The 25,657-nt window shown below is 43.6% G+C and overlaps 1 protein-coding gene across 2 annotated transcripts in view; it reads left to right on the top strand.

Moving 5' to 3' along the window:
- The window catches only part of trappc9 (trafficking protein particle complex subunit 9), a 149,757-nt gene that overhangs the window by 9,882 nt on the left and 114,218 nt on the right, over positions 1 to 25,657 (top strand). For both annotated transcript variants that reach the window (XM_084484762.1, XM_084484761.1), the window contains 6 exons: positions 1,046 to 1,171; positions 1,887 to 2,103; positions 6,847 to 6,990; positions 10,381 to 10,507; positions 11,971 to 12,116; positions 21,495 to 21,580. In XM_084484762.1, coding sequence (XP_084340888.1) covers positions 1,046 to 1,171; positions 1,887 to 2,103; positions 6,847 to 6,990; positions 10,381 to 10,507; positions 11,971 to 12,116; positions 21,495 to 21,580 — 846 coding nt within the window. The remainder of the gene's footprint in view (positions 1 to 1,045; positions 1,172 to 1,886; positions 2,104 to 6,846; positions 6,991 to 10,380; positions 10,508 to 11,970; positions 12,117 to 21,494; positions 21,581 to 25,657) is intronic.

The following is a 25,657-nucleotide window of genomic DNA, read 5'->3' as shown; positions in this document are numbered from 1 at the left end:
CACTTGCATTAACGATTTTTCAACCTAGAGGTCCACTGGGGTTTAGCGGAAGGGGCGGGACTTACCAGCTCTATACAGGTATAACGTGTAGGCCCCTCTGTACAAATATAACATGTAGGTCCATCTGTACAAGTCAAATTGTATGTTGGCCATGCATGGAGTGTGGTGAATGTTGAATATGCTGATACAAATAAATGATGAATGTTAACACATTATTATTTCATCCTGGTTAGAAATCTTGAATTATTAAGAACATTTCTAACACAATGATTATACTGTCATAACTGGCTGACTCAACAGGGGTCAGTGTTTCATCTTCTTTCACTGAGTCGGGCACTGTACTGGAGCGCCAACCCTTTGATCGCAAAGCAGATCGAGATGTAGTCGGCAGTACATTGTGTACATACGTCACGAAAGGATCTTCAGGGGAGCAGGCCGGTTAGCAAAGGGAATCTGCTGACTTTAAACAAGCATTATGTAACACATTATATTTATCCAATCTTTGCCCTGCCTTACTTTTGAAGTAAAATTGATACTATAGAATGTCAAAGTAGGGCCCATTGTTGTACCCGACAATTTAAATGCACCACTGCTTTATCTTCATTATTACAATTAGTTGTCTGCTCTCACCTTCCACGGTCCTTTAACCTGTTACCAGGTCGTTCAGAATTAAATTGCATCTCACCACACAGCCATTCAGATATTAATTGGAATTTAATATAGAGACTGAGTGCAGTGGTGGGCAATGGAGGGTTGCAGAGAGCTGGATTTAAAAGTGAACACACACACACACACACACACACACACACACGCACACAGATTAACTAAGGTAGGGCCTAATTAATTCATAATAAACCCAGCACATTCATAAATAGTCGGGGGTTTCCCGTAAATAGTATTGTGTAAAATAATAAAAGTACTCACAAGTCATTGGAGTGTGCTGTCTCATGTCGCTGCACTCTTGGCCGATGAGCAGGGACATATATGTTCATGGCAGTAAATTAAAATGCGATTCAAATGCGTGTGTGGCTTTTATCTGTGGTAGTACAAGAACGCCGGCGTGATTGAGCTGGAGGCCTGCGTGAAGGCGGTCAGGGTGCTGGCCATCCAGAAGAGGGCCATGGAGGCCTCCGAGTTCCTGCAGAACGCCGTGTACATCAACCTCGGACAGGTAGACCTCGCACTGCCTCACATGCTAGGGAGACATGCGCCGCAGGCTTCTGGAGGACTCGGATCACTGTTTCTCTGGGGTTCGACAGCTAATTCATGCAGGGTCCCCGCTGTGAAGTCCCCTGTTGACTGACAGTCGGAGGGATTTCAAATTTGAAAGAATAGCGTGAAAATCCAATTAAATGCGGCTGTACACACACATGCATCTAACTATAATTACAGGATCCTCTGTATGTATGTATGTATGCATGTCTTGCCTTTTGATTTTCTCGACAACCGTTCATCTGATCGACTTCACACTTGGCGGGTGCATTGCTGAGGACCTGAGGCACTGCAGCTCTGTGTGTGAGGTTGTTTGGATGATCGGTTCTCCAGAAAGCCGCAAGCAGGAATACCGGAAGCCAAGCAAGCTTTGTAACGGGCACTGCACTAGTATATATTAATATACATTTCTGAGGTTTATTATTTGATGTGTTGTCATAGCTATTGAATGTTAAAAAAAGAATGAATGTAGTTATTTTTACTTTATAGTTATTTGCATTTAGTTTCCCAAGCTGTACCTTTTTCTGGAGATCTGGAGATTACTTTTCTGTACGGTACTCCTGCTGTTGCAATAACCACGGATTGCCAAGTAGTATTTATATTATTATGATTTTATTTCTTGCATGGTGATATTATATGCTTATACTCTTGGTGCTCTCCTCCTCCTCCTCCAGCTGTCTGAGGAGGAGAAGATCCAGCGCTACAGCATCCTGTCAGAGCTCTACGACCTCATTGGCTTCCAGCGCAAGTCAGCCTTCTTTAAGCGTGTGGCGGCCATGCAGTGCGTGGCGCCAACCATCCCGGAGCCTGGCTGGAGGGCCTGCTACAAGCTGCTACTGGAGACACTGCCAGGCTACAGCCTCTCCCTGGACCCCAAGGACTTCAGCAAAGGTAAGCCTCCTCTTCTGGTCGTGCAGCCAACGCACGACTTGGCCAACATGAGATGTGCAGACAGCCTGTGACTATAAATCAAATTAACTTTCTCATGTTTTGTCAGCGTGACATTACCATTGTCCATTAGTCTAGTCAACTAAGGGATTATTTATTGAATTAGCCTTTATTTATCTAGGGAAAATTTATTTTACAAGAGTGTCATGGCCAAGACAGGCAGGAGCACAATTAAGCGGGTTGTAGACATATTACAATTTACGAGAAAGAAGAAAACAAAAGACATAATTACAGAATCATAAAATATTGAAAGTATTTGCCACGTCTGCCACGTGGCAAGTCTTAACACTCACTCGTATACGGACATCAAAATCTAATATTATATAAAGTGTCTGAGAAGCTTAACCTTCTCTCGGATGCCGCAGTCCACCACTGCCCAGGCAGAGCTTAACTCGACAAACAAGCACCTTACCACATATGGAGGTTGACGTTGAAGATTATACTTTAAGGCACTTTGGCGTCACAGATTTATTTTTAGCTGCATTTGAAGCAGAATGGAACGTTCACTAATAGTTTGGTGAAGACATAGGATTTTAAATTGCAGTCTTGCACAACACCAAAAGTCCTGGGAGAAGAGACAATTATTTACCCATACTTTTTTGAAGGAGATTGAACCATCTGTAAGATGGAAGCAGACCTAAAATAGCCTTCTAAACAAGAGAATGCCAACGTTTTGCAAGTCTGCGCGTTGAAAAGGCAGACCATCCAACCTGAGCATACGACAACAAATGGCGAGGGAGGGCTTTTACATTTGTGATAAACTTCAATGTCCAATGGTACATAGTATCCAGCATGTGTTAGAGCCTGTAATCCTTGCAATGCTATCGCAGAGCCAGAAAAAGTAGGGTTCGAAGGAAGGTTTAAGGACTTTGATTTAGATCTTCAAAATATCATTAGATTTGGTTTGTCAGCATTCAGAACAAATTTAAATCAAAAAGCTACATTGTACAGTATTAAAAGCTAGTGATGGAGAGACGCAAATCACAGCATCATCCGCATAAGAGTGAACATTTTGACTGCAGACATGTCGAGAGTATTGATTCATAATATGATATGGAGCTGTCCAAGGAGGGATCCCTGGGCATTGAATAGACTAAGGGAGCCAGAAGTGAAACCTCTGCCTGATGGATTTTCAAAGAAACGGACGGTTTGTTCAGACAGTTCTAGACTGATAAGTCCACGCTTCAATAGTGCATGATCCCCGGGATCAAAAGCCCTGGATAGGTCAGTAAAAAAAGACCTGAACAATCTTGCTTGTTATGCAGCTGTTTTTATTGACTTATCGAAGGCTTTTGAATAAAGTCAAAGCAAACCCAACCCCACTTGGAGATTGTTCAGAATTGTGGATGACTCCCTCTACAGGTTAAAACCATGCTATTGCCTGCATAACCTCTTATAGGCTGGTATGGTGACCTCTTACAGAAGTGAATTAAAGGGCGTTTACAGGGGAGTCGGCAGCCCTGCCCCAGGATAAAATAAAGACAGTCTAGCATTAATTAATGGCCGGGTAAGGGGGCTTTGTTCTCCTTTAGAAACAAGGAAATGGAGCCAAATCCGTCCATTTGTGAGAAGTGATTTAGTTGAGTCTACATCACGGCTGGGGGTAGCAGGGCCAAGCGTTGGGTCCAACTCCCATTCCCCGATAGGACTACGCCAGGATTAACTTGTCAGGGAGATTCACACGCAGGCAGAAGCCACCAAGCGCACCGAACACGAAGCGGAGAACATGCAGATCCCCAGATCGCTCCCACGCAAGCGGAGCCAGCAGATGCTCCGGATTCCCCCAGCATGTCCCTTTGAGTCGTCGATGAACAAGCTGCCCCACGACGGATACAGGGTCCAGAGGAGCCCCATCCATATTTAAAAACATCTGTAACCGTATCTCATCTCATCTCATCTTTCATATTGTTTGTTTTCTCAAGTTCAGCCCATTGTTTATTGGGTTGTATTCCAGTATTTTACAACCACTTTCTATTTGTTAAAAAGCCCAAAGCACAAGGCCATGTCAGGACGAATGCAAAATAGTATTTTCCTTTTTTGGGTTGTCGCTCTAATTCTGTTCGTTCATTTGATTGGATGTATCCGCTTTTAATAGTTGACATTGCAATAATGTTGTAGGTATTGAATTGTAACCCTTTATTGTGATGCCTATCATTGTTGGTTGATTCTCATATTTTTCATTCCCCTTGCAACTTCTGACCTTTTGACCTCTTTAGTGCATTGGCGTCAGAGGACGCCAATCAGTGATCAGAGGATCACAAAGCTACAGCCAAGTCAAAAAGATAGGGATCTAGGAAGAGTGGTTAAACACGTTAAGACTAAGTGATAATCTCACTGCTGGACTGAGAAAAATGTCTACATATTTAAAACATGCTTACCTCCACAACACCACCGAGAGGAATATCCACACCAATATATCCACAGCATCATTCAAAACACAATCTCTGGGTCTAGAGAGCTCTCCTTCCATTCTTTTTCCCATTGAGGTCCACCACTCTGCCCGCAGAGGAAACACAATTCAGGGTGCTTGAGCCTGGCTGATGGGCTCTCCTGCCGAGTCCTCTGTAGTAGTATCTGTGTATCTCTCCACCCTCACCTGATGCCCCAACTCCATGTCCAAGTGTTTCCAATGCAGAAGACAACAAGCCCTGCCCTGAGCTCTCACACGCACGCACGCACGCACACACGCACGCACGCACGCACGCACGCACGCACGCACGCACGCACGCACGCATACATACAGCATGTGTTTTATCTGGCTACCATTTGGAAAACACTCCACTTGGGATCCTTTTCCTTTCATGAGCAATGGATGGTGAAGGCTACATTATCTGCAGCCTGATTGCTAGCAACTCAGGCTAAAGATTCCTTCTGTTTTTGAAAACTTTTACTTCAGATGCCCCGGCGAAAGCAGACGACGAGTCGAAACCACGCAATACACTTTATTTAAAAGCCAGTATTGATTTATTTCTTAAGCGTTCAGTATTTTAAAAAGGTAGTTAGTCGTTCTCTTGTCCATAGACTTTGAATAAATATTAAGCCATTGAGGTTTTTAAAGGTCAACAGGTGATACAGATTTGTCATTGATTTCCAAAGAGATCTCCTTTTTACGTTGGTTGTTTTTTCTTCGTTGTGGTGAAACGGCTGCTTCAAAGAACATATTTACTCCCAGCGACACGCGGATTGTCCTTTTCAGTACTACACTTACGACTACATTTGCTTTTTCCTTTTTTTTCCTACAAGGTCAATCTTTTAAGCATCGTGCTTTTAGAGTGAAATAAATAATTGAAATATATCAACAAACATTATCTAGTTCAGTTTGCTCAAAAATTGTGAGGTGCATGTGAAGGTTACTGACAAAAACGGCTGCCAATGGCATTGGGCTTACATTACGAGCATTTTAAAGCTGGCATTAAGCATTACCATTGAAATGCACTTTGGGATAATGTCTTAGCACAGCGCAAATACGCAAACACATAAGTGACTTGAGTAGCACGCGGGGAGAAGCGGTTAAATTATTATTTATTACTTATTTATATCCTGGACCAATGTTAAAGTTAATGAGGGCGCTCCTCTCATAAAACATAACTGCCATAACCGCCATCGCCCCCTAACAATGCTGTCGGGATGTGAGGCGGGCGGCAGCAAAGTGCTCCAACAGAGTGGGAGTCCACTCTGACCACTCAGAGAAACACAAACCAGGGGGGCACAATAAAATTAGGCTCTGGTTGTTTCTTGGCTTTTCCACAGAACAAACCCTGGAGAAATTCTAATAAGTGGAGGTAAATTTTTAGGCGATTATTTTTATATTTATTTTATTTTCCAGGATCTCCTCCTGTCCCCCCTTTCCTCCATTCACTCATTTATTTTTTCAGGCCACTCCGGTCTCTGAAGGGGGAAGGGGGAGAGATAGTTAGGTAGTGAGAGAGGGAAAGAGAGGGGGCATGACATCCAGAGAAGCCACTTCCACTGCGTCCTCTGGATTACTTGCAGGAAATCACTGGCAGACAGGTAAAACTCGCCTCTATTTTAAGACTGCTTAGTGCGCGCAGCGCCATGAACTGGTGGAGAAAATAGCTTAGAAAGGATTTGCATTTTACAGTATTTTTTTTCCATCTTCTCTGCCACTCATTCCGAATGCTTAATAGTCACAGTTTTACATATTTACAAAAATCACAATAAGCATCGTAGCCATAGGTTGAGGTGCGCATCAGTGTGAAGCAATGGGCTTATGTTAGAAATCCTTTTTGTGCTGGTTCTTCTTCCAACACACCGTCACCTCCCCCTGCCTCCACAGTTACCAGCAGGGAGCCCAGCCCAGGATCACAGGTGCCCATGCATGTCAGAAGCTAGACTGCTGTAGGCCTTTTGTGGATCTCTGCCATGCAAACCAGGCTCGCTGTCGATCGAGTGGGTGGGTGGGTGGGTGTGTGTGTTTGTGTGCGCGTACACATGTGTATGACAATAAACTGAAATATTTACACCAGCGGGCATCTCAACAACGGAATAAACATGCTGGCTCCATGTGGTACTCGGTTCTGAACGAGTTTTCCGTTCAGAGAATATGTGTCCTGGTCTATCACTACATGTGCCAGTAGGTAGATCAACTCGGGTTAGTTCATTAAGGTGCAGTCGTGTGTGTGACTAAATATGGAGCTTTTCAATATATTCACCGTCCCCTTCCAGGTACCCACCGGGGCTGGGCGGCTGTCCAGATGCGTCTCCTGCATGAGCTGGTGTACGCCTCGCGCCGCATGGGCAACCCCGCCCTCTCGGTGCGCCACCTGTCCTTCCTGCTGCAGACCATGCTGGACTTTGTGTCGGATCAAGGTGGGTTCATCTCATGGCCGGATAACCAAATCGGAGCGTAGCGATTAGGTTGTCGTTTGCCTTGTTTGTATTTGTTGATTTGTTACCTGGTTCTGTGTGTTGTGCTCATTCTCTCGGCTTGATCCTGGGCATAGGAACAGATGGGTTATTCTTATTCTCTATCTTTTGAGCTTGTATCCAGTGGTGTATTGTCCACAACAAAGACGACCCTCCTCTCCTCCAGTGGTTTGTTTAACCATCCAGAAATCCAGTGCACAAGGGAGACTGAAATGTAGTTAAATTGTTGTATTATTTTGCCAAGGTAGTCAGCCAGACAGTCCACTGGCTAGACAACAGAGACCATTATAATCCTTGGTTGGTCACAGGCACACAAACACACACAAGGACATGCCGTACATGGGGGGGAGGAAGAGAGGTGTGTGTGTGTAAGTAGTTGCTGGAAGCTTACTGTTTAAAATATTGAACACTCCTCAGCAGTGGCTCTGAGGAGGAGGAGGGGGGGGGAATCCATCCATCTTGCTCCAGTAGCACCAGCAGCCCCACCCTCCTCTTTCTCCCCACCTCTGTCAAGAGACATTCTGCCCTTGATGTCTCAGATACATCAATTAATAAACAACCAGGTAAAAGTTGACCGTTCGATTGAGCTCACTTTTGACCCTGCGTGCCAAGCAGGGAAAATCGAGTACAGACAAAGAAATTAGGGGGGTGGGAGGCCTTGGTTAACCTGCATAATCCATCGTTATTGCAATGACTGGTTCTGATCATTTGAAAAAAAAAATAATAGTGAAGTATGACCTGATGGAGAAGGGCGTTCAGTGTGTGTGTGTGTGTGTGTGTGTGTGTGTGTGAGTGAGCATATGTGCGTGTGCAATATCACTGATGGTGCTCAGTGATGGCTGCCTGTGGGTCAGGTAGTGACAGGGGGCCTGTGCCAGCCCTGAGGCACTCAGGGTATTTGATGCATTTTTATAAAACGTTAACTCACTGTGGGGCTAACAGTTCCCAGCGGTGACTACCATCACTCCCCAAGTTTGTTAAAAATACAAAACTAAGTGGCATGGACAGGACCGAGCAAATGGTTGGGGTAAAGCTGTGATGCGGGGCCTACTTCTGTCTCCCTTGGTTTTTAACAAGGATACAGGAACACACTGACACTTCATTCCTCCTTCACGGCACAGCACATTTTCTTGTTTTCTAAATTTTTTAGCAAGCCATTGTAAAGTATGCCGTCCATACACCTGGAATTATTTAAGACGCATTGATGCCATCAGCCTGCAGCCTGTCAGGAGATTGGCCCTTTCTAGTTGAATGAGTTTGGAAAGATCTTTTTTTTTTGCTGTGAGGTTTATCTGAGAAACGAGAGACCCAAGCTAACTGCAACAAAACAATGGGGTCCATCGACACATTTAGGAGTCTTGGGGAATGGCACATGGGAGGCAAGCGACTCTCTTGATCGATCACACTTGAGGACTTGAGGCTCATTAAGATTGCCTGCAGCCTGATATGCTTCCACTTTTAGATGTGCTCAGACTTTATCACCTTGTTGTGTAGGAACACCTTCTTTGTCTGATGGGGATGCTCGCCTGGTCTGTACAAAACAATGAATCTATTTCAAATCTATGTCTAAAGACATGTTGTCAGACATAATCCTTAGAAGTGAGTTCAGCAGAAGACATTTAAGGCTCCACTTCCAGTGTTTCCCCTAGATTTTTTTGTAGCAGTGGTGCTGTGAGTTGGTAACCTAGCAACGCTGGGGGGGCCGGGGGCATGCCCCCCCGGAAGAAAATTTTGAAAAATAACCCTTTAAATTGCTTCTGGTGAGATTTTTTTGGGAGAAAATGTACATGTATATGTACATTTTGATTATGACATAACAACCAACAGAGTCAAGGTATCTGCTGAGACCAGATCATTGTGCAAATGTGCCTTGAACTTGGCAGAAACTAAGTTAATCTTTTATGTTCATTTTCAGCTATTTCTTTGATATTTATCATAAGCCTTAGAAAAAATAGATGAAAAAAAATATATATATATATATATTTTTTTGCAATTTTTTTTTGCAGTGGCGCTGACAATCCAGCAGTGGCGGTGCGCCGCTGCTGGATGCTTATAGGGGAAACACTGCCACTTCTCCTCCTGAATAATAGTGTCTGTGTGTATACTTGCCTAGGTTTATATACATTCCTAGGTCTGTGTGTGTATGTCTGTGTGGGGGGGCTCAGGTTGCCCCATCACTGCAACCTAAAAGACAAAAACTATTATTCTATCAGTGATGAGAAGGACTATCTGTTCTTTACAGATTGTCCTTCACTTCATATTCGCCTGGAAGCAGGGAGCCAAGCGAATACAACGCGGTACTTGGCTTCGGAAAAGGAAGGGAATCTGCACCTGCTGGGGGGGGTGATCGCAGATCTGTCCTTCAGATGGTACTGTGACATTTGTGCTGAGCAGAGAACATCCTGTGTAATGTACTGTGTGTCAACCTGCTCTCGCAGGCACCGGCGCAGCAGGCTTATGTTTGCGCCCCGCACAGCAATTCAGCTGTCCCAGTTTGTGGTTCCTGGACACCCCGGGTCACTCCAGGTACCAGCAGGGCGTCAACAGTACCACCGCAAACATTCAGAGAGGGTTTATTTATTAACTTATTGAGTCATTTGAACTTCTATTACTAGAAGTCAAGTTATTGCAGGATTATTTGTATTCTTTTTTTGCCTGCATTTAGCACAATAGGGTAACATAGTTAGATTTTTCAGTTCAGTGAACTGTGGAGTTGAGTTTTTTTTTTTTATTGTAATTTTCCTTGATGCCGTTTGTTGTCTTTCATCCGAGTCATATTCGTTGACATGCATGTATTTCTCTGATTGACTATAACCCTGATGGCTATTACCCTCTGCCTCTCAAGCCTCAGATATGGTAAAGATGGGACTTGTGGCACGCACGCACGGACACACGCACGCAGGCAGGCACCCCCGACACACACACACACACACACACACACACACACACACACACACACACACACACACACACACACACACACACACACTGGACTGTTCGTCCCTGTCGAGGGCGTAGCGCTGAGGGAAAGTAACAAAAATGTAAAAACGCACACACTGAGTGTGTGGGATGTGAATACTCTGTATTGTCTGGTACATTTTTTCTTTAATTGCAGGATTACTAAAGCGCCATTTTAGACTTTGCTGATCTCTGTGTTCATCATCACCTCAGCGAGAGATGATACCTCAGCAACCACACAATCCAACCATAGACACGTGAACAACCTCAAGGAGGAGATTGAGATACTGCAGCGAATATGGACGATTGCCCTACAAGTTGGCTCGTTTAATACGCTACCCGATTCTTATTTCTCTTTTTTTTAACCATCCACAGAGAAGAAAGAAGTGACCCAGAGCCTGGAGAACTATACCTCCAAGTGTCCCGGAGGGATGGAGGTCATCACCCTGCCTGACGGCCTCAAGCTCCCCCCCGTCCCCTTCACCAAGCTGCCCATCGTCAGGTAGGAGCGCCCCGGCCCCCCTCCTGAGTGAAGCCAAAATTCACTCAGGAGCCCAAATTCAACAAATTCAACTTTGAATTATCATATCAAGTATTCTCGAGTCCTGCACAAAGTGAGCTGAAAATCACAAAAAAATCTGGTTAAACATGATTCTATTTATTTTTCTGCTTGTGCTACAAATATGCACTAAAAAAAGCAATCTGTGTGCTTTGGGATTTATATATTTTATGGGATTTTATAAATCTGCATTCTGCATTCACTGCCCTCCAACCAGCTAGCTTTTGGAAACACAAGATGGCAGCTATCTAGCGTTTGGAATTGGAATTTAGGCCTGTACAGAAGCTCAAAAAATGAGAGATGCTCCTAATCAAGGATCAGTGTTGGAGGACGTACCAAAACACATCACAATCGATACTTGAAAAGACATCATCTATTGCCCCCTTGACACTTTTTAATTCACTATTTCCAAATGAATTTTATGAAATATATATACTAAATGTCACTCCATCTATATCAAATGTATAGCTCCAAACTGCAGGTGTCTGTAAAAGTAACTGTATAGATTATTATATATATATATCAATATTTGCAAAAAGCACAATCTATGTAATCGAAGTGATAGATGTGTCCCTTGTTAACCATGGGAGCCACTATATGGGGCAAAGCCAAAAGCATATTTTGGATTGGCATATTAATACACTCCAATGACTCATCAGCTCAAGACCAGCACATTGTGGCAATGGAAAAATTAGCAATGTCCTAGAAAATCGCATATTTATATCTCTCTAAAGTATCTGTCTTGTTCAATTTGCAACTGACCGACCCGGTTACTGAAGTGACATTAGTGTGATTTGCAGGAAGCCACGAGGGGCCCCCAATTGAAAGCTATCACATGGAATTCACTTTTTATCACTGGGGAAGTTTTAATCACAGACGCATTCCTTAAATGGAATGGGCTATGTTACTTAAATATTTTGTCAGGTGACTTCCTACAAAGTATACAGACGTTCGAGTGTGTGTGTGTGTGTGTGTGCGTGTGTGTGTGTGTGTGTGTGTGTGTGTGTGTGTGTGTGTGTGTGTGTGTGTGCGTGTGCGCGCGTGGGTGGGTGGTATATTGGCTGACCTGAGCATAGAGCGATGCAGGGGGGTTCGAGAATGGTGGGATGCGGGCAGCCTATTAGCCCGCCCTGACCAAGCAAGGTGCCAGGAGGCAGAGGCACCTGTCTCTCTCCCCTCCGCGGCTGCTCGCTAACAGGGGGGGAGACGGATGGCCTCCCCCACACCCACAGGTGATGAATTGGCCACTCGATACACCTTCGGCCCCGGAGCCGTCTGGACGTAGCGGTGGTACAACAGCGGCAGCAACATCATTCACAAGCTCCGCTCAATTTCTGTCCCCCTCTACCTCATCGCTCCTCCCTCCCCTCCACCCTCACCATAATGTCCTCTCCCCACCAAAATAGGTCGGTGAAGCTCCTGGATCTACCGGCCAGCCTGCGGCCCCACAAGGTGAAGGGCCTGCTGGGACAGAACATGTCCACCGCCAGCCCCTTCATCTACTCACCCATCATCATGCACAACCGCGGAGAGGAGCGCTGCAAGAAGATAGGTGAGCACACACTCACACACACACACACACGTGTGCATACACACACAGGCACTCACACACACGCACGTGCACACCTACAAAGACACAGACAGATAGACAGAGACAGACAGACTCTCTCTCTCACACACACACACACACACACACACACACACACACGCACACGCACACACAGGCTAGGGTTGTTATTTTCCCTTGATTGTGTATTGAGTGAGCTGACAGATTGTTTATTTGTTTCTCAGAAAGTGAGTCACCGCATCACAGCGTACTGCATTGTGTTCCTTTCCCAATGTAGGCAAACTAAAATAGAAGTTGCTTCCCTTTGATTGATACTTTGTGCTATCAGTGAACAGATGGCTGGCCGTAACTGATTTACCACATTAAAAAGAAGAAGCAAATCGATTGTAAATCCCTGATTAACACAGCTTTCGCTTTGTTTGCTTCAGAATAAAAATTGTTTCTGGATTCTTTCAGATTTTTCCATTTGTTTCTCTTACTTGAGAGGAATGTCTTGTATTATTGTTTTCTTTTGCATTTTTTATTGATTTATTTAAAATCTAGTCTGCAACAAAAAAGTCAAATTAGTTGTATTTTCTCAGGTGAATCTCGTAACCATTTCCAGGAACCAGGGGGCCCAGACGTTAATCTAATGCAAGCCTCATCCTCCAAATGAATCGACAGTCTCTTCCATGAATCTTAATCACTAGAGTAGAGGAGTGTTCGCTTCACTCTCCATTACTTTTGGATTCATCATGTACACTGGAAAGGGGTGTGTGTGTGTATGTCTGTGTGAATCATGTCTGTGGGTCTCGTCATGCACCTGCTTCCTCTTGTATACTCACAGGACCTCCAGCAGAAGTGTGTGTGTGTGTGTGTGTGTGTGTGTAATATCCCCTTAGTCTCGTGACAAGTGGGCAGAGGGATGCTGGCGTTCCAATTGGTGACAAAAGAGAAATACCTCTTAATTATATTTGAAAAGGTGCAGGTAATTTCTGGAATGTGGTTAAAATCCACGTTTCATTGGAATAATGCTTCAAAACGTCACGTAGGTGTTATGTGGAGTATGTCAGTGGCCTTCTGATCAACTCTTGGTCTGAGTCTGACTCGGTTAAAGCAGAGCTCTGATGATACGCGGGTCGCTCACCCGATGCTACGGAGCACCGCGTCAGGCAGCGTCGGTTTCAGGTCTTGTTCTGTGTTTAATATAAAGAAAAGTAATGGGGCTGTGATGGGCGCCAAGACTTAGAGCAGTGCTTGAAGTTAGAGGTGTTTCAGCTCTCATTGGAAACACGCCCCACCTTATACCAATGAAGACACACTGTTTTGAATGTATGGGGGTACCTCAAATGATCATACGACTGAAAAAGGTGTTTTGTACATTGTGCAAAATTTCAAGTAAATCACACAAAGCATTAGCGCTATTCACAAGCAGGCTATTGTAGATTAAGGAACGCCAGATAAGAAAAAACTGACTTAATTTGAGTGTATTGCCTTATATATATATTAGCTAAGGTTATGTATATTACCTTAACAAACGTTATTTTTAGTAGGTAGAGCTATTTGAAACAGGAGGAGGAGCACGAATAGTTGGTTCGTGAGGAAAGAGATGTTGAGGCGCTGGCGGTAGAAAACAAAAAGACCAAACAATTCATTTAAATTGAGAGAATCCTTTGAGATGAATGTACACAGATGATGGATGGTGCGTGACAAAGGACATGCCATTCTGCTGCAAAGCGGTGAAAAAGGAGTGCAACTAAATTTTTTAGGGTGCCACCAAATTAAATAGTTAGTAGAAAATGTTGGTCTTGAGCCCTGCTCCCCAATCCGGCCCCCCACCCCCTGCCCCCCATCCGAGACTGAGAAGTTTCCCTGGGTGCTGTAATTACAGCGCAAAAACACACTGTGACCTGCGAACCAAACGGTTTGGTTCCATCCCCACACCCAACACACTGGAGGTCCTGAGCATATGAGAGAATACTACTTGTTTGGTGCCTGTGTTGTGGTGTCTGGCCCACACGGGTACATTTGAATGTTTTATAGGCTGAACTCGGGCTGACATTGTTCCAGCTTCATATTTCAGTAGCGACTAGAGTAGGGTTAAAGGCTGTGGCTGTGTCTGATGGGTTGTGTCAGCAAAGGACACGCTGCGATGCTGAGTAAGAGGCATCAGGGCCTTCATCTCGGGCCCTTTGTTCATCTGTGCAGATTTGTTTCAAAGCACATACCTTTCTTCATCCAGGAAACCACATGCAGCCCATCCTAATTCAGGTGTTTGTCTCTGTGACGTGTCAAATGTACAGTGTTTTACCTTGTCTTTTTGAATTATCTAAAAATACATCTGATGTACTTGATGTAATCTGATGTAATCCATACAGAGACATGGCACATTGCTCATGGCAAGGGGTGGGCGGTATTAGATAAAATTCCTATCACGGTTTCTTCCACTGTCCGGACAGTATCGGTATTACATCATGGTATATGACAAAAAATTCTGAATCATATTTAGTAGCCATTCTTAGTTAATTTACATTAGTTAAAGTTAAAATATGTATTTTAACCTTATATAACCAGAGTGAGGCATTGGACATTGTATGAACCTTTCATTGTGCAGTTTTCTTTGTGAAACATTGCAAATATTCAACATGGATAAAGGTAATAGGAATTAAATTAAATATAATGTACAATTACCAGCTTGTAACACCAGCAGTGGATGATGATTGATTGATGATCATTGATTGCTGAGTCGTGCTCGTCTTGCGTCGTGCTCCGGTGCCAACTGTTGCACGCATTCGGCTGCATTCCTCATATTGACGGACATGCATTGTTTTCAGGTGGTTCACCAGGTTGCTGGTGTTTCCACCTTTGGCTGAAACAACACGGCGACACAACTTACAAACTATTGTTTTTTAGACAAGGTCTGAGATCTAAAAAACAAGCCACATCCAACAACCTTTCTTTTGAACTAATTCAGTCTTTTTTCTTGATCATCATCAATGTCTACCTGCTCACTGTCTGCATGTTTGCTCTTTTCTACAATTCACTGTTTACTTCAGCTGTCGATGCACCGTGTTATATTTGTGTTGTTTAATGAGTAAGTGAACAGCTGCTACCTTGTTGTTGCGATTGTTGTTGCTGCATTCGAATGCATGCATCCTCCGCTCAACAAAAAAGGTTAACATGCTTATTTTTTCCCGAAACATTATGTCTTCATTAAAAATATAGCATACTTGTAGCTACTAACTAAATTATATAGTTCTGTTACATTTTTAACAGAACATTAATGACAAATTTGAATTTATGAATATATGACAGTATCCACGGTATAGGAAAATCCATATTGTGGCGCAACATAACAACGGTATTCACATTCGGTGTGTGGTATGAATCCCATACCCTCTCATTGCAGCTGCACTGTGGCCATAATGTAAGTGTAAAGGTGTAAAGTGTAAAGGTTTTTGGATTCCAACGTAAGCGAATGGTGATTGGTCACCCACATGACCACGTATCAAGGGGGGAAAATTGACTACAAGTCGACTAGAAATCAAACTAGAAATTTAAAGTTAGCAAAACATTATCTTCTGGGCCTTAAAGGTGCTGTGTGTAGACATTATGGGGCATCTAGCAGAATGCACTTGGCAGAAATGAAATTGTATTATTCATCAGTATGTATTAATGTATAATCCCATGAGAGAGAATCACTGTGTTTTGGCTAGCTCAGAACGAGCCCTTTATATCTACATAGCGAGCGGGTCCTTTTCCAAGGAGCCCGCCATGTTGCTATGCCGTGTTTCTACCGTAGCCCACGGCTCTAGAGAGCTCCATAATTGCTATCTTACTTGTAAGCTATGACCTACAGTTGAACTGACTAAATAACTGAATGAAATGCATTCAACACTTGACACTTGGATACTCTATGCTGTCGATGACGATGACATCATTTTGAAAGAACCTACTAGCCCCTTATAGGCGAGTACAGGCCACCGCTTCTCTTACTTAGTTGGAGGGGGGGGGGGGAATTCAGTTGGTTGCAGCCACACACCCCTAGATACCACTAAACCTTACACACTGCACCTTTAATGCACACCTTGCTAACATTGAATAATGTAATTAGAATAAAATAAGATTTCTGATCACGTCACTTTTAAATCACTTATCACATTTCCTCATTCGTGAATGTCAGGTAGTGTTTTGTGCTACATCCTCAGACTTCAATTTTCATTAGACTGGCTTAACAATGCGTGGGTTGATTTCACACTGTGTTATAGCCTGTGGCCACGAGTCACAAGTGAGGGTTCCTTTTTTAACTTTCCTCCCCTGAGTAAAAAACAAACGCCTTTAAATGATAAAGCTAGCTGGCGGTTAAACCACCATGCTCTGCAATCAGTGATACATGCACTGTGTCTGAGTCTTGGACTGCCGGTCTTGAATACAGCAGAGCCGAAATAGCAGTTCCCCCCTTAAAGTGCTGATGTATTAAGGCAGAGAAGAAATCACTCGCTTCCTACTGTAGGTTTTTTGCTGATGGGAATCCAAGCTATTGACTTTTCTTGGCTTACAAATGCCGTGTGTGTGTGTGTGTGTGTGTGTGTGTGTGTGTGTGTGTGTGTGTGTGTGTGTGTGTGTGTGTGTGTGTGTGTGTGTGTGTGTGTGTGTGTGTGTGTGCGCCCTTGTACATTTATTTACCTGTTCTTTTTGTCATACGCTATGACTATTAATGCTGGAGCCATAAAACCCCAGATTCTGTAAGATTCTGTGATTCTGGAGATTGTTTTCTTTGCTGTGAGACTGTATGAGGAAAGAGGAAAGGCCAGGTTTGATCAAGACATTGAGATTAATAGTCCTGGCTGCGGTGAGCCCATGCACAGCTCAGTACCTCGCTCTTGACACCTGCTTTGTGGACTGTGTCTTGGGTTCCGCAGAGCCGTTTTTGTCAGTTCTACTGTTTCTCTTTTCAGCATTTGAGGCTCAACGCCCAGTCCTGTGGTTAATTTTAGTCCGTTGCGTTTTTTAAAATATCCAAATACAAGCTGTTGCATTGTAAAGCCAATAGCGTTAGGCAGCTAAAAATCCAAAGGAAATATTTGTACTTGATCACTCCGTACTAGAAACATAACCATGTCGGCATGGCGTCGTGACATCCCGACTCCTGCACGCCATCTGTTGTGAGGAGATATTATTTTTCAGACAGAATAGTTTAAGGTAGTTGTATGTCAACCGAATATCTGAAGTTTCCGATGAGCAGAGAGCAAACTAGTTCTAAATGCAAAAGGACGGTTTCTTATTGTTCTGTGCTGGATTCAGAGTGGCACCTTGGCAAACCGCCCGGCCCCAAAGAGCCCTGGATGCAGACGGCGGCACATATCCAGTCGGGGGAAACTTCCGAGCCGTGCGTCGGAAAGCCATATTTTAGATATTTCCAAATTGTGCTAGCCTATCATATTAGACCAGTGGCTCTGAAAACGTTGGTGCCTACTTTATGTTCTGTGAGATGATGATACACTGTGCATGCAATATCAGGAGCAGTAAAAATGCAGACTTGCTCGGATGTAGACATTACTTATGTGTTCAGTATATATACTCAACAGTAAATATGCTATAGTCTAACTTCAAAAACGACTACTCTGCAGTGTGCCGGTCGGCAACAGGAGGCGCTGGGTCAGCCTGGGTGGAAGTTGTAAAGAGACAGATCAACCAAATGGACGACGCGTTGCTCTCTGCCCGTTTCATTGGGTGGTCAATGGAGCTTGGATATTGTGCTTTCATTTAATATCTCCACCTTCCATTCTCAGTATCCATCCGCCTGATCGGGGAATCACTCATAGCAGAAAGAAAAAAATATTTCCCTTTGTTTCTCATTTGTTCCGGATGAACCCAGTCGTCGGTGGATCTCTCCCGTCCTCCTGACAGTTAATTGTTTTCTTTTAGCTCCCGGCGGTCAGTGCCGGGCTCCGGGGTCACCACACCCATCTGCAGGCTTTGCACTCGTACAGCGCGGTTCAGGCAGCCCTTCATATAAACCTTGCTATCGTTAGCTGGAGAAGGAGCGAAGGAGGCTTTTATGGGCCGCTGTGTGCTCGTAAGAATTTTTCTTTTCTTTTAAACGGCAGAGGAGTGGCTTTATCAAAGTCTCACAGGGCAGAGGCTGGTGTTTGGGGGGGGGGGGGGGAGTTATACAACAACTTGACAGATACCCAGCTGTTATTCAAAGGCCTTCTAATGGGACACATGGCGGCCCACAGTGATTCATCGAGCCAAATCAAATTAAGAGCACAGTAATTGCACATTTCCAGGTGTGTTCCTTGTGCGGCTATCATAATAGACCCGAGACTCTTTCCATGGGGAGGTTGCTGTGTGTGAGTAAAGGGTGGTTTCCCACCTGTACATCATTTCCGAATCAGTAAGCAATACAGCCAGGCTCCAGTATAGTCTAACATCAAAGCATATGTCTAGCAAGCTATACAGAGCTTAAAGGACAAGCCAACCTCCAAAAGGGGCTTTGCTTCGTCACCTGCTTCCTCGTGTCCGTCTAGCAAACTGAATGGATGCAGATTACGACATATTGTTGTGAGAGGTGTAAATAAGAGCAGTCGGATTTGGATGTTTGGACTCTCCGCGAGCACACGCACGCACGCACGCACGCACGCACACACACACACGCACGCACGCACGCACGCACGCACGCACGCACACACACACACACACACACACACACACACACACACACGCACACACGTACATGACGGAGAAGGTTGTGATTACGAACAAACAACTATCAGCTGCCTTGCTAGTTTGTAATCTACCTCTTCAGTTGATTTATTCCTTTGTCCATGGACAACTTCGAAACATTCTCGTGCGAGTCCCCTAATGAGGTGTGCTAATGAATCAGCCCAGCAGACACGCTTTGTGTTTGAGTGAATGCACTTGTGTGTGTGTTTTGGTGGGGAGGGGGGCTTAAGGTCACATAGGAAACCGGTTTATGCATTATTTAGCATGGGACATTTCCCACATTGTTCCTCCACCAATGCCCTCAGCCCTTTTCATTTTCGTCTGAGCTGGGAATACTGTCATGTTCATAAACAACAATTATCCTTTTCTGTAATGTGGAAGCAAAGCGGGGGCATACGTTTAGCTAACCACGCAGCTGTTTTAAGATGTGTGAGGTTTGTTTGTTTGTGTGTGTTTGTCTAGTGGTTTGTTCAGTGTTTTTCCCCCCGATGAGTGTATAAAAAGTATGTTCTTCCTCACGTTTCTACAGTGTCTCTGAAGCCTCACTAAGAGTGTGTTTGTGTGTGGGGAGCGTGACTCAAAAAAGGATGCATTTTTTCTGCTCCGGCATCGGAGGAACATTCCATTTGTTAATTGGCACCCTGCAAGAGAACCCCGGGCACGCCGTCAGACCTGGAGCTGTTTTTGTGTTTTTTTGTGCCTTTTTCCTTATCTTTTCTTCAGATATCTCCAATTCTTCACTTGCCTCCTTCTTCTTTTTAATTACATAATTTACATCCGCAGCCCCCCTCTGTCAGCGCCCCCGCAGCACCGCCAATTATTGAGGCCTTGGACAACAGTATTGCCATAAGACACAAGCGTAACAACCTGTCGGACAGAATTAACCACAATGCGATTCTGAGCCGACCGCTGCATAGCACAAACCCCCAGAACCGTTTTGTTTCACTGGCGGCTCAGTTAATCTCACTCTGTGAAGCAACGGCTGTTACATCAGCCAACACCATAAACCACCACAGCACCACCCTATTCAAATGAGGATTATTTCACTTTATTTTTCTGTCACCCTGGCCCGGAGTAATCCACATTGGCGTTTGTTCTTCTAAAGGACATGTATGTGTTTACAGAGCGCAAATTAAATAGCAGAGGACTTGTCTGCTTGAGCTGACTACAAGGATTTGGCTCAACGGTTCATTTATGTCTTGCTCTGCTATTATCATTAAAATGGCATTTCTGTGTGCAGTGTTATGAAATGTTAAGGTGGGGGAAATACAAGCGCTGTTTTTTTACACCACCCCTCACCCAAAGTATACATAGATACATAAGAGTGTCTCCAGTATGTGTGAACACGTCTGGTGCGGCTTATCTCCTGGTGTGTGTTGCATGTGTGGAAGGGGAACTCCTGATCATCTCAGGACCTCATTCTCAGAAATTAGAAGTTTCAAGTATGAAAGGCCTATCAGTGAACTGTTTGACACACGTTTGCATTCAGGAAGGGCCTAGGTAGTGGAGACATGACTTTGACACTGATACGATAAGCGAACCCCTAAAGCTAAAATACAGCAGCACCTGAAGGCTTTGGGCCCTCACCTGGTTTGTTTTCCATATACACTGATGAAATGTGAGGTGATGGCGCTAATCTGTATTATGCAGACAAGATAGGTCCCAGTTTTCTCCCAGTCTGCATACGTCAGCTTACTAAGTGGTGGGAGACGATGTCCTTTTTACTTACCAAAGTACAACAGAGGAGCTGGTTAGTGGGAGTCTCCACCACACTGCTCATAAATCTTATCTGTTTTGATTAATGATCAGCTTGTTGAAGCAGTAGAGGAGCTTAAATATTTAGGTACCTGCACTTTTACAGCCAACACAGAATACATAAAAAGAAAATCAATGCAGCGCATGCATCTAATCAGGAAATTGGATCCACACACGATACAAGCGAGAACATTTTCGAGACTGTACTTTCAACAAGACAAGCCTTGTTGAACGTGTTATAACTCTTATTGTGTGCAGGGTATGGGCAAGAACAAAAATAGACTGTCTGCTATAAGGAGTGTATATATAAAGTGCTGGTGTTTCTGACCCCGTTTATCCCCTTTTTAAAGAATTTCTGAACCTGCCCTCGGGAAGATGCTCGAGAGCTGCTCAGGCAACTGAAAACATTAACTAAAGACATTTCATACCAAATACACCAACTTTGCTAAATTCAACCCTGAACCATGCCTATTGTTGTTGTCTCTACTGTACAGTTATTATTGTATTTATTGTAACAAACTGTTATGTTTTATCCATCCTATTTTATTGTGATTCACTTTGATGTGCTTTAGTCAACATTTATTTGTTGTGATTTACCTCCATGTTGTTTAACTAACATGTATTTATTTTGATTAACTGTGATGTGATTTAAGAAACCTTTATTTATTTATGATTCACCTTGATGTTTGAACCGACTGAAAACAAATATCCCCATTTACGGACTATAAAGATTACTGTCTTTATCATTTTCACGATCCGATCAATTCCAGAAGAATCAAGCAGTCTTCTTGTTGCGATATTATTACATCATGGGGTCCAACCTCACATCGCCGTTAAGTGGGATCTGCTGGTTACTTTGTAAGCCCCGTCTACCCTCTGGTTTGTGTTCCTCTCCTGCAGATTTCCAGTGGGTGCAGGGGGACGTGTGTGAGGTGCAGCTCATGGTCTACAACCCCATGCCGTTTGAGCTGCGTGTGGAGAACATGGTTAGTAAAGCCCCCCAAAAACAAAAGAGCCCCCCACATACACAACAACAAGCAAGCAATAAAGAACCCACCCGGTCCCGTTGCCATGTCCATAAGAACCCCCTTGACAAGGCTATAAATGGGCTGTTACCGTCTTAATGCATCTGCAAGGCAGTGATTTCAGTGGCCATCAAGTACAGGCTGTTAGCGCCGGACAGCTTTACGATAGACGGCCAGAGGTGTGACTCCTCCGTAACATAAACCTTCCCTTTCTCCTCCACTTCACCAGGATCTGCAGCAGGGCTCCAATGAGAACGTGTTGTGGTTATCTTTGATAGCCTAATCTGAGGAGCCCCTTTTTTAAAAGCTTTTTTGTTGACACTTTAATACAGTCATGATTGCATGGGTCGGGGAAACATCACCCCCACCCACCTTCCAATCCCCCCTGCAGTGTCATTACTGTTTATGGTTTCACACATTGTGCTGCAGTGCAAGGCCTTTCTCTTTTATTTTGTACATGTTTTTTCTTTTCTTCTTCTGTATAGAAAGTAGGTGAGAGGATCACAGACTTCATTTCCTGCGTCCCGGTGCATTTGTAAGGGTGTGAATCACAAATTAAGAGGCAGACAAGAGATATCTTTTTTTAAATGACTAAATATATATATCTCCCCCAAAGTCCTTTGACATAAAGTATTCTTTATGTTTCTCCACTGTGTTCACGCGTTGCTGCTTGCATGTGAAGCAAGCGGTAGCAGCGTTCTGTCGTCCTGACGGATGACAAATCACAACTTGATTGATCACAATGTGTCTCATGGCACTGAGTTATGATTGGATTAGGGACTTCATCAAACCATGAGCCATCTCAACGCTCCCTACGACAGACAACTGGCCATGTTGATACAAGTGACTGATAAAGAACAATTCATCATACGGCTATTCTGCTAATTTGGGAGTAGTGCGTGAGAATGTTCTCTTCCAATGGCAGGATGGTGAAAACCTGCCCTCTTCACTCTTATTTCCTTCTAAATTAGAGCAAGAATACGCATCAGGATCATTAAAGTTCTCCAACTATAGAATTGCTTGAAAGTTGCAAATCATTCATCAAGTTTTCTCCGTGCAATCATGGAGTTCTCATGCCAAATCATAAAGCAATGTTGTTAGATCTAAAAACCACTACATTGAGTTGGATTACCAAAACAAGATGCAGTGATACAGTCTTATTTTAGCCAAATTGGCTAAAATAAGGCAAGGCAAGGCAATTTTATTTATATAGCACTTTTCATACACAAGGCAGACTCAAAGTGCTTCACATATAAACATTGTCATACAATAAAAGAAAATAATAGATAATAAGTCATAAAGTAAAATAGATAGAAAATAAAGGCAAAGTAAAAAAAAAAAAAAAAAAAAGCATTTTAGAAAGTGCAATGTATTTAAGATCAACAGTCTCTGATACCCACGTCATGCAATTTTCGGGACTTGGCCCGACCAAAAGGAACTTGGTCCTTATCCTTATTAAATCCTCAGGGAGTTTATTCCAGCTATTTGTTGCATAGTAACTAAATCCTGCTTCCCCATGTTTCGTGTTGACTCTGGGGATAATTAACAGATTGGTCTCAGATTGGAAGATCTTAGTGGCCTAGAAGGCTTATGTAGTGAAAGCATATCATATATCAAATATTTTGGCCCTAAACCATGTAGGGATTTATAGGTTAGCAACATGATTTTAAAATCAATTCTCTGACATACAGGGAGCCAATGTAACGATTTAAGAGTTGGTGTAATATGTTCAAATTTTTTGGTCTTTGTTAGAACTCTAGCAGCAGCATTCTGAACAAGCTGTAGTGGCCTTAGAGTTTTTTTTGGGAGACCTGTAAGGAGACGCTTGCTAGTGATAAAGGCATGTCCACGTTTTTGTAAATCTTCGGTAGACATGATTTCTGGCTTTGATAGATGTTTTCAGGGACAGAGAGTGAAGGTGTTGGGTTACTTTAAGCCTTTCGGTTTTAGCACCAAATACAATTATCTCGGTTTTGTCCTCATTTAGTTGAAGGAAATTTCGGCACATCCAGTCTTTGACTTGCTCAATGCACTGGCACAACAGATCTATGGGCTGATAGTCATTTGGTGATAGTGATACATAGATTTGAGTGTCATCAGCATAGCAATGATGGTCAATATTGTTATTTTGCATAATTTTCCCTAGTGGGAGCATGTAGATGTTGAATAGAGAGGGTCCTAAGATCGAACCTTGTGGGACTCCACATGTCACGTTTGTTGATTCTGAAACAAAGTCGCCAATGGAAACAAAGTAGTTCCTATTTTGTAGGTAGGACCTAAACTAATTTAAGACTGTGCCTGAAAGCCCCACCCAGTTTTCTAATCTGTCCAAAAGTATTGTATGGTCTACAGTGTCGAATGCAGCACTGAGGTCTAGTAGCATTAGTATTGAGATTTTTCCAGAATGTGTTAAGACGGATGTCGTTTACAACTTTAATGAGGGCGGTCTCGGTGCTGTGAAGGGGTCGAAATCCAGATTGGAAGGTGTCATAGCAACCAGTTGATGCCAGGAAGTCTCAATGATTTTACTTATGAAGGGTAGATTTGATATTGGTCTGTAGTTGTTAATAATAGAGGCATCTAGGCTCCACTTTTTTAAAAGAGGTTTAATAACTGCAGTTTTTAAGGCTTTTGGGAAATTGCCTGATTGGAGAGAGTTGTTAACTATTTGCAATATGTCTATTGCTAGGCAGTCAAAAACATTCTTAAAGAGGTTGGTAGGTAAAATAAGAAAATATGATGACCTCTTCAAGGTGTGTCTTTGTTTTGGAAAACACGGTATATCCAGACAGCGTTGTGCTAGTTTGCTAATCCTTTTTTGTATGAGAATGTTTGAGGACCCCATGCTCTGTGAACGCAGTCCTGTGAGCAGCGGCAGTGAGTCCTCCATCATGTCATGTGCTTAGCAGAAGAAGCCTAACACTAAAGGCCATGATATACTTAAATCGGCACATTTGCATAGGCTGAACACAACGATTTCGACAGGGTGCAACGTCTTTCGATTTAGTTTTGGGTATAGCTAGGCCTTAACTCTCTGCTGCTCCCCATTAATTTTCTGTCACTGCTCATCCCATATTTGTCTTCTTCCTCTTCTTCGCACCCACATGCACTGTAAAATCACACTCACTGAAACCCATCCAGCTACTCTTTGAAGTAAACGTGGACGCCAGTCGTCAGACGCTAATCCTCATCCACCTCCTGCTGCCTTGTTTATAAATACACTGATGAAGTGACAAGAATTTTCATGTTTCCGAGCCATCCTCTCCAGAGCCAAGGCTTCAGCTTGTGCTGCTCTGCGTATCGGGAGGTGTCGCATTAGCAGCCTGTCAGTGCTCGGCTCCCACTCTAATGGTTTCCAAGCTCTCGGACGCAAAATGTTGATGGTCATGCTACCCGCCCTGCCGCACGCACACCCGCATGCACGCATGCACACAAATGGCGACACACACATGCATGAGCACAGACACATGAACACGCATGCGCACAGACACATGCACACACACACGCAGACCAATGCACATGCGCATGAACACGCACGCACAGCACACAAGCACATGCCCACGTGCACATATACACACACACTCACTGAACACAATAATATTTGTGTGGTTAGGGTTAATGGTATTTTATTTTGTGGTGGGGATAAACGCTGATGCAAACTATACAATAGTGTCGTAAAACAATATGCATGGTCCCTGACTAATGGCAAAGTGCAACTGAATTGTATGCAAAGCAACTTTTATTATCATTTATTATGCTCAAACAATTTCATTACTCAGATAAACTATGTCCTATCTGCATTTTTTAAGTTGTTTGAATGAGTTAGTATGTTATCTTATGGATGATAGACAATAGATTTGTACCAAACCCAAGGCACTGTCCCACACACCTTGGACACCAGGGGATCTCTCCCGCTCTCTTGCTCTCTCTCTCTCTCAGAGCGCCTTATCAGATTGACTTTTGTATCATTATGAAAACATTATTTATTTTCACTTTCAAGATGAATGTCATTCAGTCGCCAATGTCTTTCTGAGGGAC

The sequence above is a fragment of the Micromesistius poutassou genome (assembly GCF_964030765.1).
Source record: "Micromesistius poutassou genome assembly, chromosome: 20".
In the NCBI taxonomy this organism is placed as follows: Eukaryota; Metazoa; Chordata; class Actinopteri; order Gadiformes; family Gadidae; genus Micromesistius; species Micromesistius poutassou.
Note: the sequence above shows the minus strand (reverse complement) of the source record. Positions and strands in the feature narration are given on the sequence as shown.